The sequence below is a fragment of the Artemia sp. Qi Xiang Cuo genome, chromosome 18 (assembly GCF_049724085.1).
Source record: "Artemia sp. Qi Xiang Cuo chromosome 18, ASM4972408v1, whole genome shotgun sequence".
Lineage (NCBI taxonomy): Eukaryota > Metazoa > Arthropoda > Branchiopoda > Anostraca > Artemiidae > Artemia > Artemia sp. Qi Xiang Cuo.
In genome coordinates this window covers 5030478-5046242 of record NC_142811.1, presented here as the reverse complement: position 1 = coordinate 5046242, position 15765 = coordinate 5030478, and the positions used below count along the sequence as shown (strand labels likewise).

The 15765-nt window shown below is 33.9% G+C and overlaps 1 protein-coding gene across 1 annotated transcript in view; it reads left to right on the top strand.

The window, feature by feature from the left end:
* RhoGEF3 (Rho guanine nucleotide exchange factor 3) overlaps window positions 1-15765 on the top strand; it is a 213413-nt gene that overhangs the window by 174820 nt on the left and 22828 nt on the right. Inside the window, exons 12-15 of the mRNA XM_089104622.1 lie at window positions 1206-1427; window positions 6428-6568; window positions 10055-10183; window positions 15378-15462. Of these exons, the coding sequence (XP_088960748.1) occupies window positions 1206-1427; window positions 6428-6568; window positions 10055-10183; window positions 15378-15462 (577 nt within the window). The remainder of the gene's footprint in view (window positions 1-1205; window positions 1428-6427; window positions 6569-10054; window positions 10184-15377; window positions 15463-15765) is intronic.

Below are 15765 nucleotides of genomic sequence, written 5' to 3'. Positions count from 1 at the left end.
ATAAAACATAACGGAAAATAAAACAGAAAACGGCCAAAATAGAGGAAAAAGATTGATTAAGTTCTGAATCAATCTCAATAAGTATTTGTCTCAGATGACCTTGTGAATACAACAAACTTGTTTAACTATTCACGTGTGCCAAAATAGTCGGTTGCCAAGTAAGTTTTTTTTGCGCTGAACAAAAAAGGTATTTATGTTCTCTCATAAATAAGACGTACCCACACATTAATTAATTAAAGCCGTTTATAAATCAGACTTTTACCTTCTGACGTCTCTAAGGCTGTAAACAAAAATGTTATTTATTATTAAGTCCGGATTTTAACGAGGGTGTGCTGACTCTGCCACCGAGTTTGTATCTCAGAGTGGTATTTGTTGTGCTATGCATGGCACACCCGCCAAACTTCGATTCCTTGTACTTAGTTTGGCATACCGCACACTGTGCGTGGCACATTTTGCCATATATGACGCTGCTACCGAATGTATACGAGTTTTGCAAGTGGACAACCCCTCGGATTTTAAACTTAACATCAGCAGAGGTTGCCAATTCACCATTAGTCTTTATAATTTAAATTTAAATTAAAAAAACATTAAACTATGACGAATAATAGTAGACAACACGTTTTCGAACGGACCTCATTTGCAAAGAGACAAACGGCATTTATAATTCCAAGGTGATTTCAAGGATGATATAAATTAGAAAAAGGTTCTCTTGCCCTTAAATCAACCTCTCCTAAATGTATAGTGGTATCATGCAATTTTATCTTAAAAGTATACGCCTTCGACGGGAAGTTACAGCCTCTCAGGCTGTGCCATGTGTTTACTAGCATATTTTGTCTTGATTTTCCATCAAGTTTTTTTTTTTTTTTTTTTTTTTTTTTTTTTTTTTTTTTTTTTTTTTTTTTGGAGTCTCTTACAACCGAGAACTGCATTATTACGTGTGGGTGTATTTCCACTTTTTTTTCTAATTTTTTTATATCTATGGTTTTGTCAGATTCCACTTAACGGATCGAAAAAAAAAAATCAAATTCTTTTTTGACTGTCCTTGGTACGACGGGTTTCCATTTAAAAATGAATTTATAATCTTTTTTTCTAATTTTTTGAGATCTATGGTTATGTCAGATTTCACTTAACCGATCGAAAAAAAATCAAATTCTGTTTTGACTGTCCTTGGTAATTTCAATATTCATTTTTTTTTTCATTTTCAGATTTCGAGTTTTGAGGTATATTCCGATTACTGCACTCAGCACGGGAGAGCTGTTGCTGAATTGCAGAATTTGTATGCCAACGAACGAACTGCTCACTTTCTAGAGGCGTGCAGGCTTTTGCGAGGAATGGCAGATATTGCTTTAGACGGTTTTCTCCTCACCCCGGTGCAAAGAATTTGCAAATATCCGCTACAGTTGGCGGAACTTTTAAAACATACGGGGGTAAGCTATTTATAAAATTAGTTGACAAATTTTTGTTCACAGCGGATTATCTGGAATTATCTTGGTCTTTGACCTTAATGGCAGTAAAAATATTTATTCAAATGAAATTTCCAATGTGTTTATCCATCAATTTTGCTCAGTTCATGACGCCCAACCCTGCTTTTGTAAAATATGTCTTGAAATGTGCTCATACGGTTTTTGCAAATATCGATAGTTCACAGGATCCAGGGCTGTATCCAGGATATTTTTCTCTTGCATTTACAAACAAACTTTACAAAAGACAACAAATCTGTTTATGTGTGTTTTTGTGAATTCTGTTCATATCAGACAGGAATTTCGTGGGAGGGGGGGGGGGGGGTTCAAATCGGGTAATTCCCTCCACTGTGTACAACCCTGATAGGATCACTCAAGGTGTTCTTGACAATGATGACATAACTAGATTTTTGCCTTGGAGTATTTCGTGATGAAAGCTGTGAAACTTCGCAGAAACACTTGGGAAGGATCCATAACTTTGGAAAGGGAAACAGGTGGATTCGAAGTTAGTTGAACTTTTCCTTAGTGAATTTGTATAAGTGTATTTGGTAATTATGTAAAATGAAACAAGAGTCACGTTAAGGGGGGACTACCCCCTTGATGTTCAAAAGAAGGGATAAATACAGTCAAAAACTAGATAGAATTAAACTGCATGCAAGCCAAGAAGGGAAGGAGTGGTATGAATTACTTTTCTGGCCTTTGATACATTTGTATAAATATAGTTCAAAACTATGTAGAATTAAACTGTGCCATAACCACGGGAGTTAGGGGTGAGGGTCCCACACCCTCGATAGTTGAACATATTCATGTAAATGAGGCTTAAAAGACACAACATTAAACTGCACCCACGCCATGGGGAACGGAGGTAGCGGAATTACCCCCTTTATGGGTTATTTATATTTGTATAAACGTAAATAAACACTGTTGCCCAAGCCAGCTGGGAGGGGCTAATCCAGAATTGTCAACCAAGGCTGCGTCTGGGGAGGGGTGTTACCGAGTTTGAACCCCTTCCCCCATTTTGTATGTGTTTTACAAATTTTTTTTTACCCGCACCCTGAGAGAAGACCCTTGGGTACGCCCTTGTCATTATCATTCCAAGTTGTCAAATAATAAAACCTATTTGTTTAAAAATATGACTGGCTTTTAGAACCAGTTTTTGCTTGTATGTGTCCTACTCCCAGCAAAACAGTAATCAGCAATAAGTGCAAAAGGATTGTATTTTGGTTCCGTCAGCTAGACTTCCTGGACTAAAAAACGAAATAGACTATAGGTTTGTGTTTTACGACTGTTTTTATGTCTAAAATTTGATGTTTTTTTACATTATGGTTTTACATTATTATTTTTTTTTCTTATTTTCTTGCCTAGTCAATATCTCTTAAATTACCTTAAATCGCACTTTCCAGCAATATTGACGAATTCAACGTACGCCAGTTAGTTTCCGGTGTTGTTGTCCGGTGTTTATTGTTGACGGTGTTTTCCTTGGCTATGGTGCAAAGGATTTGCAAGATATCTGTAGCAGTTGACTGCACATTTGAAAAAAAATGAGATACGCATTTTAGAAAATCAATCGGCAAATTTCTGATTCACGCATTTTATGAAAATTGTTATTAGCTTCACGTTTTCTGTTTTCACTGGAAGACCAGTCCATTTATGGTAATATAAGAATAGAATGACTTATAATAAAATCAAATTCCTTATGCAATCAATATCCTTATTTAACATGACGGTGCAAACTTCGCCTAGAGTTGGATACTTAGAGCTTATTTGGATACTTGCCGAAAAAAACTTACCAAATGGATTTGAGCCGAGTAGACTGACCGGAATAGGATACTCAGATAGGAATTCTGAACTGAACAGGACAATAGCTAATTAGGCTAACCGGAACAAGCCAAATAATCTTATTGAGGATTCAGGGAAGCTGTATTTGAGCTGTAAAAGTTTTCACTGCTCAAATAAATTGCTCATGAGTCAAGAAACTCATGAGTGGGATATAGACCCCTCCCCCGAAGGATGCTGTTTGAAGGATATTGCCAGTGGGGGTACACTCCCTATCCTACTAGTGCTTTTTATGTATAAATACTGTTTGAAAGGTTTTAGTTAATGCGTGGTTAAAGTTTGTTATCTCCCTCCCCTTTATAAATTACCTTCGGTCTATCCATCAACCTAAAGAAAACTGAAATAATGTTTCTAAATTTCACTCTTTAATAGCTCAATCAAGATAGACACACCCCTATAGTATCATCGCATACCCCGAAACAAAGGGCGCCCTAACAGGGTGAGATGGGCGGTGGATAAAGGGTATTGAAACTTCTCCCCCCCCCCCCCCTCTACACCGAAGGACTCTTTAACTACAAAATCATAAATACTGTAGAAAGACAAACTAGGGTTGTAATTTGTATAATCAATTTAGTTTTTTTCTTTTTACAAAAGAATTGTTCAAAAATTGATTTGTTAACAACGTAAATGTATATTTGTGCAGTTGTTTTGAATTGATCCGTTATAAATATAGGGATATTTATCTTTAAAATAAGAAAAATAAACTACAGTCTTTGAGTGTGCATTGGTGAACTCTTCTGGGGGGTGCCAGTATTTACATGAATGTACTACTACTACTACTACTACTAACATCTCACCGCAGCACCAAACTACCTGAGGCCAACACAGCTACGTACGCTTCTTCTGCATCCCAATCTATTCAAAGCCTCCCTCTTTACACCCTCCGAGGAAGCTCCCATTTTCTCTAATCTTTTTTATGACCACCCCAGACGAGGACGACCTGCTTTCCGTTTAGCCCTAGACAGTTGGCCAAAAAGGACAATCTTCGGCGATCTGTCATCCTTCGTCCCCAAAACGTGCCCAAGCCATCTCAGACTTTCTTTCATTATAGCCCTAGAAAGTGTGATTGAACCACATTTTTCGTACACCCTACTGTTTGAATACGGTTATTTAGCCGGGTACTCAGAACAATCCGTAGGCAATTTCTCTGGCGAACATCTAGCAAATCTTCATCCGCTTTTCGGATGAATAAATATTGACATGAATATGTATTACATAAATACATCGAATACATGAATACATTAAGCATCGTAGAAAGCACTCATAAGGCCTTTTTGTTTGGCAATCTGTATTCTCAATTTGGATTGTCGAAAAAAAACAACATAATCTGAGTTTCAAAAATTTTATTGTAAAATATGGTATTTTGGCAAAATTTTTAAATAACACAAAATGGAATGATACAGGAGTCAGTTTCCCAGCCAAATGATTAAGCTCCAACCTTCTTTTGGTGTTTGTGGAACTCCAAATACTATATGTTAGATTTGTATACACAAAAAGTTATTTTTTTATGCAACAAAATAAATATAATAGAATAATATAAAACAATTTTATACAATAAAATAACTAAAATTGATTCCTTTCAGTTATTTTTTTTAATCAAAAAAGACAATCTAAGAAAAGTAAAATAAGAACTAAAACTATAAAATGGGCTATACGTCAGTTGTGTTAATCAAAAGACGGTATGTTACAGATTACAAGTTTTACATGAGATTGAAACTGCGGAAAAAATGCATTTTGGGTTTTCCAATTTTTATCTACAGAGACTTGTCGCAACAAGGAAGGTTTTATCTACTGCGATAAGATAAACCGCATATCGATGTGTGTTAATATATTGATATATTTATTTAACTTTAACAACAATTTGCATACAAAAATCAATATGATTCACCCAAAACCAAACGGTTGACGTGGGGTGAAACAGGTAAAAAAAATACATAGATATGACATCATTTAAATTCACCATAATAATAAAAAAAGAAAAAAAAGAGATGAAAGAAAAGAAAGAAAGAAAATAAAGAATAATAATAATACTACAGGGACAGCATCTACATACCATATTCATGCTGTGGGGTCGCACTCACAAACCAACAAGCAATTACAACTTAATTTAAATTAAATCAAATCTTCCCCAAAACAAACCAAACTAGAATTCATACTTACTTAATAATTTTTCTTTCAATTTTCCTTTAAAATTACTAAAACTTTCTATTTTCTTCGTATCACTATCCAAAATATATGTCTAAATTCCAAGTCAAATTCAATCTAATTTTTAGAAAACAATATTTTCCATCTCCGAATTGGAAATTTGGAGCAACTTTGAAAAAGTTCGGTTAGGTTAGCCTGTCAGAGAGTCAAACTGTCTCGGGTATACTTTATTTTTGACTACTAAGGCTTTTATGGTTAGTTTTGCCTTAGACGGGTCAGTTTGTCAAAGAGACAATAGGTTTAGACTTTGACAAAATGGAAAAATAAAATAAAATGCCAGAGGACCCTGAAATAAGAAAGGTCGAATTAGCTTACAAAATAGAATTTATTATTGCGTCCGAAGAAATGCAAATGTCGCCAAATTTTAGATGGCGTGAAGATTCTCTTGTTGACACTAGTGCTAGTTCCTAATCTTGTAAGTTACCCATACTCTTTGGGCTGGGTTGTACCTTTGACAAGAAGTTTTACATAATAGCTTTTAAATTCCCAAATACTTACTGAAAAAGAAGGTGGTCAGTATCACAGTTCAAACAATAATGTGGTTGTTGTGTTCTAAAGTGAAACCAAATTTTTCAAACAGATTGTCAAACAAAATTTGATTTTAACGACCCATGGTCGATTTGACAAACCGATTGTCTAGTAAAGTGGTCTTTAAGCCTCTGCATTATCGATTTTAAGAAAACAAATATTAATCTTATATTATCATCAAGTGCTTTGCTGCTACAGGGGGGGGGGGGGTCCTGAGTAATATTTTTAAGTGGTTCCACTGTGCCTCCCATTATTTGTTTGTTTTTCGATGTTGAGCTATACTATGAAAAAAAAAAAAAAATCATACTGAAAAGGATCCTAAGTAAAAAGCTGTTATTTAGTTCTGTTGTCTTTTGTTTGCAAAAGCTACTACTTCTTCTAGTAAAGTTTTTTTTAAGGAAAATCACGCCGATTTTAATGATGTTAGTCAAGCGCTCCACTCAATGAGAGAAGTGGCCACACTAATTAACGAAAGAAAAAGGATGCTAGAAGGAAAGGAGCGTCTTAATGAGTGGCAGAAACTTGTGGAGAACTGGCAGGTAACTTCAAGGGATTTTGTAAGAGATATCTGCAGTAAGAAATCGGTCATTAATCGCCTAATAGAAGAAGAAGAAGATCTTCGTTGACATTTTTATTGGCCTTCTACCTAAAGCATCTTTTCATCTTAAAAGAGTCATTGATATGTATTCTCTTTAAAATTTAAATAGGAATCTGCTTCCTACATTTTACTTCTTTGACACCCCCCCCCCCCCCTGGATTTTGGAAAATTTCCTTTTCTAGGTTTTCATTAAAAAAGCTATAGAAAAAAAACCATTAAACCGATCAGTATATACGAGATTCCATAACTATATATAAATATACTAATACACTAAATATACTAATCAATTCACTAGCAAATACACTCTCCACCTTCTGAGGGTCCCGGTTCAATGTTCTCATCATTATAGCTCTTATATTAAATTGGTTATCGGTTATATTTGTGCATTATATTTGTAACCTACCCCCCTCCCCCCTTAATGTGCAAATATATAGCCCAAATTATATAATTCCAATCTATTCTGTTACCTGCCACTTGTTTTCCACTGAGCGTAAGCTAATTGTTTCTTAAAACAGACAGAAAAAACCGGTTTGTTCTCGAGTTTTATACAGCGCAAACTTGAGTGTTGGCGGTATAATACATGCGGTTATCTTCTCAGTCTGCAATTTATTTCCGTGCGCGATAATTTAACTATTTATTATTTTAAAAAATTTTGAAAAGTATAAAATAAGAGAAGGGCACATGATAATCTGATTAATAAAACATCCTACATATTATAATGCAAGAGTTTCATTCTTATAGGGTTTTATTTTTAGATATACTTTTGGCTATAAATGAGACCAAGAGGGGAAGGGGTATTTGCGTTTGAATTGATCATTATATTTTGAAAGAGCATAAAAAAGTATCGGCCAGTGTGGTTACCTTGTCCCTATGTCAGTTATGGAATTTTGTATATATTGATCAAGAGATCTATTGTTCTAATAATAGTAGCAACAATTCAAATGTAAACAAAAAATATAAAAGCGCAACGATTTGAACCCGAGAACTTCTGAATATTAACCAAGTGTCTTAACGATGGACATTAAAAACATGTAAAAAAAATAATACGCTAATTAAATGGATAATAAAAAGGATTCATTGAGAAAATCCTGCTCAGTTCAAGCACACCGCTCAATTAAAAACGTGACCAAACTAATTAACAAAACAGTAATGATGCTTGACGAAAAACGCTCTGTAATGAACGGCTAAAACTTGTGGAAAATTGGCAGGTATTGATTTTTGTAAGATATATTTATTGTAAGAAATCTATTTTTGTAATGAAAGTTTATAGTAAAGTAAATATTGCTGTGGAAAATTGGCAGGTAGTGATTTTTGTAAGATATATTTATTGTAAGAAATCTATTTTTGTAATGAAAGTTTATAGTAACGTAAATATTGCTTTAAAACCTCTGCAAAGGTTGGGATTCAAACCTGATACCTCTTGAACACGAACCAGGTGTTCTAATGGTGAACTTTGACGAAAACGAAAATAATGGATATAATACAAATATTCTTGCATTTGTCAATCAGCTCCGCTCAATGAATGGAGTGGCTACCCTAATTAACGAAAAAAATTGATGCTACAAGGGAGAATTTACGACTTCTTATGACAAAATATAAAAAATTATATAAGAATATATATATATATACATACATACATATATATATATATATATATATATATATATATATATATATATATATATATATATATATATATATATATATATATATATATATATATATATATATATATATGTATAATGTAGATAAATATATATATTGTATATTTACATTTGTTTTATAGATTTTGTTTTACATAATTTTCGTATATTTTGTCATAAGAGATCGTTTGTTCCAAAAGTAGTAATAATATAAGAAAATTTATTTTAAATTTAATAAGGCTGGGAGTTAAATCCATTTGCTGTATGAGCCGGATACTGTTAGTACTGGACTTCTAAAGATCTTCTCTGTCAAGAAAACTAGTCAATTGGATACTGTGTATTAAAAGAAGTTGTTTAAAATAAACATATTGTTTAAAAGAAGCTGTTTAAAATAAACATATTTGTTGGGACTGTTGGTTCTGGTTTGTTTCAGATAAATGCCGTTCCCAGATTCTTTTCTTTTGGGTCCCTTGAATATTCTCTTTCCCCCTGGTAATAATTATTAATTTTCCCTTAATTTTGGTTGCGTCATTTTTTCCTTCTTTAACTGCGTAGGTTGTAAAAAAAGAAAACGAGGCTTTAATTGTGCAGTTAGGGGTGATTCATCATAGCTGAAAGTTACTTTCAGATAACAAGTTTGATCTGAATTGTTGTGGAATGAAAGAAGGGGCATAAAGCCTATTCATTTGAAGTAAGGCAGTAATTGGTAAGCATTTTGATTGTCTGGAAAAATTCACCTACCACCCACCGCAGGCACGGGGTTGAGCGGTTTAGGGGAGAGTTATGATTGTGTGGATTTAGTTGTGATATATGCGTGATCTTGAATGCAGTAAGCTTTTTTGTACTATATAATCTTTGACTTTTTAGCCGAGATGGGGTCTAAGGAGATAGTTAGATATATTATTGGTAACCCAGGGTGGCCCTTGGCCTTAGGGTTGGCCGGATCGTTCGATCACGTTATTATACCTTGGGGCAGGGTGTATTGTAAATTGGGTATTAACATACCCTATATTTACAGAACCATTGTGGTAGGTCCGGGCATCCCATTATAATATTTGGTGCCGCCGGGGGCTTCTCCCTCCAGTAAGTGGTGTAGTACATTTTTGCACCAATAAGTGGACACCCGTACCTTACCACACCAATAATATTGTTTAAAAGAAGTTGTTTAAAATAAACATATTGTTTAAAAGAAGTTGTTTAAACTAAACATATTGTTAAAAAGAATTTGCTTAAAATTAAATGATAATAAGTTGCTAAAACCAAGTTTTTCCTTAGTTTCTATTTATTTACTTTTTTCGTAAACTGGATAACAGGAATGGATAAATATGGATAGTATAAGTAGTGCTTAATAAGGAGAGAAAATAGAGAAAGGAGAGTTGCCGAGTGGAAAGGAGGATGCGAAATGTTTCTCGATGCTCTTCATCATAAAATATCCAAAATTTTAATAATATTTGTACTATATTTTTTCATTGTCTTAAAGTATCAAGCACATCAAAATGAAACCCCCCGGACTTATCTTAGGTCTGCTCTTACATGAAAAGGATGATTTTCTAAGATTTTTATTGATGGAATTATTTATTTATTTGTTTTTATTTTTATTGAAATAATTGGATTAGGAAATACAGTTAGGTGAGAGAAAAAGGTAATGTTATTAACAACAATGTCGATTAGAGAGGAGTCATAGATTTTTATAAGTTGATTATAAATTGATTTTAATTAGTTGAATGATTATTCTTTTATTAAGTCTTACTTTCTTATTTTTTAATGTTTAAGTTTTTATTCAGGGCGGAAATTTGGCCGAGAAGAGCTCTGAGTTGATATACAGTGGAGACCTTCAAAAAGTATCTCACGGTGGCTGGGCGAAAGATATTACAATGTACCTGTTTGATCGACAAGCTATTCTGTGCAAAAAAGTGAGTTTATTTTAAATCTGTTCATAATCAATCGATATTCAACTGGTGATTCATAATTAATTAACAACCGTTTAATAATTACAAATCAGTAATTAACATACCAATGATAAACGGTAGTCAATAAACTGTGTTAGTAATCAATAAATAATCATTTAATCAAGTTATTTATAACATGTTAAAGCAATATTCAGAAGCTTATGACAGAGTAAAGGAAATAAAAGAAAAAAGAGGACACCGAAAACCAATAGAAACATGAATATAGAGAAATATTAAAGACCTTAATCTTAACAACTGAGTTAATGAATGAGCAGAAACTGTATCAAACAGTTCGTACTAGTCCTAAACTATCGGGAAAGGGCTCATTGGAATGGAAATTAAAAGTTCTAGTGCATTTTTTTAGTGACGAAAAAGATAATAGGGGAACTAACCGCCTCCCACGCTTATTTTTCCCCAAAGTAGTTTGATCAAAACTTTGATATAGCCATTTTGTTCAGAATAGTTGAAAGGTCGTATAAATATGCATTTGGAGATAACAGTACCCCCACAGCCCCTTTGGAAAGGTCTGTAAGACACGAAATTTGCCCCATAGTTTACGTTTAGTATTTGTTATTGAGTAGTATAAAGACATATTAGGGGGATTGAAGGGGGGGGGGGGTTGTGAATTTTCCTTGGAGAGAAACGTTTCTGGGGGGCCAACTGTCCAGGGGAAACTTTACACTGGGAGGAATTTGCCAGAATTTCTCTACGAAATTCTTTTTATTTGTCTGACTTTCTGTTTGCCGACTCAATTTGGCATGTGGAGATGCTAAGGGGAATTATCCAGTTGAAATTTTTAAAAGTGGGGCACAGGGCCCACCAGTTGGGCATTGGTAAATTTTGGTGGGTCATGGGCAAGATGTGCACCCTTCGGCCGACTATACTTTAGGGCCCTAATTTTGGAAATATATTTTTATGTGAGTGACGTCAAACTCAAATGCACTTAAAGACCAAAAGAGATACATGGTAGTGTTGCAATGATGTCACACATTGTATAAAAAGTGACAGTATTTTTCACTAGTTTAAAATATATCCAGAGGAATGACTTGAAAAACGAAACCGTCAAACGGGATTACTTTGAACTAAAAATACCTCTTTTTTCTCCTTTGTTTTGCAATATCTTTTGTAAACATTAACACAACAACCTAAAAAAAAATTCCATATGTATTTCTTACTGCTGAAGAGGATAGCAAATAAAAACAACTTAAAAACAATAGGGAATTTTTTTTTTTTTCAAGACAGTGCAATTTAAATCCGTAAATATTTCGGCCCTATGTCCAAGGGCCGTCTTCAGCACAACATTAAAGAATATATATATATATATATATATATATATATATATATATATATATATATATATATATATATATATATATATATATATATATATATATATATATATATAAAACTTACATTAAAATACGAAGTTTAAAACTAAAAATGCTCTTAAAAATTTTTTAAACCGCCCCAGCATCCTTACTTCAACGAAGTTCAACTGGGACTGATAAATAGAATGATGAGAGAGGATGAATTCATTCAAACGAAATAAAATAAAACTATTAACTGCAAGTTTTCAAAGCTAATCTTGCTTTTTTAGCAGCCAATCTTAAAGGTCGTTTTGTAACGGGGTCAATACTACTGATAATGGGTGTAAAAATATTTTGTTAGATCATTTTTGATAACATTTGAGCATAAAGAATTCAGTAAATACTCTCATAACTCCCTATTTAAAGAAACGTTATCATTTAATTTGAGTGTAATTCCGATTGATTCTCGAACTCCCTGTTTTATCCCCAAATCACTACTAATGAGAGACGATTTTTCAAAAAGTATTGTGTGGCTGGGATTATTAAATATATGGCTAGCTACAGCAGAATCAAAGGAGTTATTAGAACTATTAGCAATTAACGCTTTGTTTATGTTTTCTTTTTGCTGGTGTAGCCGTTTTTCTGGACTCTGATGAGTTCTGCCAACGTAGTAATTGCCACAGTCGCATGGTATTTGATAAACCCCTCTTTGACGAGTAACTGGGGTTTTATCTTTACCAGAGTTTAAGAAATTTGTGATTTTAAAATTATTAGTGAAAAATAAATACAGATTATTTTTTTTGTGCAAATATTTTTTTTATTTTTGTTGTGATTCTTGGGATGTACTGAAGAAAGATTATATTAGAGGGTTTTTCTGGAGCCTAACATTGTGAAATATCGTTGATTTTACGAAAATGTCTGTTTAGTCTACGGTTAATCGTATTATTGACAAAAGGAATGGGGTATCCGTTGCCAAAAAGAATATCTCTGATAAAATTTATTTCTGCCTTTATGTATGAATCGGAGCAAATGCTCAGGGCACGGTCAATAAGAGAAGTTACAACTGCTCCTTTAACTTGTGGGGGGTGATTTGAATTAAAATGAAGATATCTATTGTTTTGTGTTGATTTCTATAGATAGTAAAATCCAAATTATTAGTATTACGGATAATTAACACATCTAAAAATGGTAGTTTATTTTCAATTTCAATTTCTAGGGTAAACTGCAAATTTCTATCATAAGTATTAAGATGATCTAGGAAACCCCGAAGTTCAATTTCTTCATAATTCCAAAATGAAATTACGTCACTTGGGAAATTACTTCCTAAGTGGCCATAACTTTTTTTTTTGAAGATCGTGTTTAAATTTTTGCACACCTTGTCCAACCTTGAACAATATCGTTTTATTTTATGTACTGTTCGTGTAAGTTCCTAATGTGCTTATAGTTGGCCATGCTTTGGGTAAGTTTGAACAACCACTTATTTACAGATTTTTCCTCTTAAATTCAACGCAAAAAGGGTTACTTATATTGAAAAAAATTAATAAAAAACAGAAAATTAGAGTAAGATCATATTAAAAAAAAACAGGACTCACAGAAAAATCTAGAAAAACGGGAGGCCAGAACTTTTATTCTTTACAAAATTTTTGATGACTTTATAACCTTACAGCGCCCTGTAATTTAGAAGGGGCCATGTCCTTTTCAAACGAGTGATCCAGCGAAAACATATCTTTATTCAATAATACTAACATCCTCTTTCTTGGGCCAGTTTTAACTGAAGTTATTATTTCTCATACGTTCCTAAAATTTAAACCTCAAACTCCCCTCATCTTGAATGTCTTCTTCTCACCCAGTGAAGAAATCTTTTTCATAGAACACAGCATAGAAGTCAGACAGTTCAATTGGGAGACCACAGTCCTTCTTACAAGTAGAATTGTCATCATCCTCATGTTCACAGTTCTAGCCTTCATCCCAGCATAGTTCTAAGTTCCAGCTAAGGTCTAGGTTCAGGGATTCTTGTAACTTTTTTCTAGCTCCCTTTTCTTTATTCGGTTTCATTTTAGCTTTGCCAGATCACTTCACTCCTCCCTAAATCCTCAAGATCATAATCTTCTCTGTTGCTTGATTCAGGTAGTGATTTTTAGGATTCTTGTTACGTTTTGCTCACGTATATGATACAGTACCAACAGTGACAACCCGCCTTTTTTCAAAAAAAAGTTATGACAGAATCACCAACTGCATCACGAATTTCATCATTTGATCACCTTTTGGAAATTTTTTGACGCAATGCTTTCTGTCAAAGCATGCTGTGAACCCATTTTGAAGGCTGATTATCACCCTTTGCCAGCTCGTCCCAGAGGAGCTTCAGAACACCTCCTTTTCGATTGAATTTTTGGCAGGGTTTTTAATCTTGTATTCTTCAAGGGTTCTTCTCCAGATTCATTTAGTCCACCCAAAGAATTCTTAATCAAGGGGTTGCAAAGAAATGGGTGCAATTCACTTGTAAACTCAACATAAGCAATATCTTCTTCTTTGCAGACCTTGATAAGCTTGTAAAAAGTAAATAGCTAAAATTAAAGAATTGGTAGCAATCAGTTGGGACTAGATACTCAATAATTTTGCAGATGATAGAGTAAGAATATCAGATTTAAATAAACGGAAAAGGTCGTTAATAAATGAGAATTTTGTTTAAATTTGGCCTGAAACTTTTTGGGAGACAGGAGGAAAGGGCGCTAATAAAGATTTTGCCCGGTTGCAAGAAATGTCAGAACTGCCACTACAAAAAAATCGAAATTACACCCGAGAAGTTTGACAATGGCAACATTCAACACTCGTGGGGAACTTTGAACATGCACCACCATGCATTTAAAATAACCCCAGTTTTTAGTTTTTTCCTGAAATTGGAGGGAACTTTAAACAGCTCTTTTCATCTTGAACCATGGGAGATATGAAATCAATATTATCCTAGTCTTAAACATTTATGTTTTTTTTACTAGTTTACCAAATTAAAACATCCAGGCACTTCTCTAAAAATATTTATGTCACTCACTGGCGGATCCAAGGGGCATGGGACCCCCCCCCCCCCCCCCCGAGATTTTTCTGGCGCCCTCTTTCCCTGTTTTGTTTTCTTTTTTTCGCTCTTTTTTTAGATTTGTCAATTATTGGCACCTTTGTCATATTGGGCCCCTCTCCAAGATTTTGTTCATTGAAGCCCTTGTCACATTGCCCCATCTCCCAAGATTTTGCTCTAGATCCGCCCGTGATGTCACTTTTTACAATCTATACGTAACTGGGGAAATATTACTAGCTCGTCGGCGCTAGACAGTAACAATACACGTGGTAAACTGAAGAAAAAAAAATGACCTATATTAAATCTGATGTTATTCTTGTTTGAACGACACCTTGTGGAGTGGATGATTTACAAAGATTGTATGTTTGGCCAATAGATGCCACGAGGGAGTTACTGTTTTCTTTAAAGTAACCCCGTTGACGGCTCTAAGTTAATGGCCTTTCAAGCCTCCATCAGGTGATTACACGTAAAATTTTGAATAACAAATTTGAATATCACGAGGGGTATCAGGAAATTCAATTAATGTTACACACACAATAAACATTATCGCCATCTAATTTTCCATCACTCCAAAATAGATGCCATTGTTAAACTATGTAACAATAACCTATAAAAAACCTGCTGAAAACTTTGTAGTCTGGTGTTTGGTTATATGTCAATAGTACTGGTGACATAGTTGTTTGTTGGTAACAATTATAGCCTCAGGGCAGGCTTAGTAGAGATCTTGCCTTACCATAATGTCCAAAATATGAATTATATTAATAACTTCAAATAACCATTTTAGGACCTGATAAAACGGAATAGTTTGACATACAAGACCCGGTTTTCTACTGAAGGATGTGAAGCAGTTTCAATCAGTGGTGGTAAAGGTAAGTTGCTTTAACTTGAGTGCAGTGTATGGGCCAAATCTTTATATGCTAATCAAATGTTCTCTTTTTTTTGGGGGGGGGGGTAGGGATTTATAAGGCTTCAAATAATTATGGCTTAAGGGCAGAATGTCCTTATTTTCAATATTTAAAATTTTTTCTCTTTGATAAGGGGACATCATTGAACATTTCCAATGGGGAAATCCTTTTTCTTTTTAATAGTTTAAATTATTAATGTGAAATTAATCATTCAGCAATTATGATTTTTATTTTTTCAGCAATTATGCTTTCGTATCTGCACCTTTT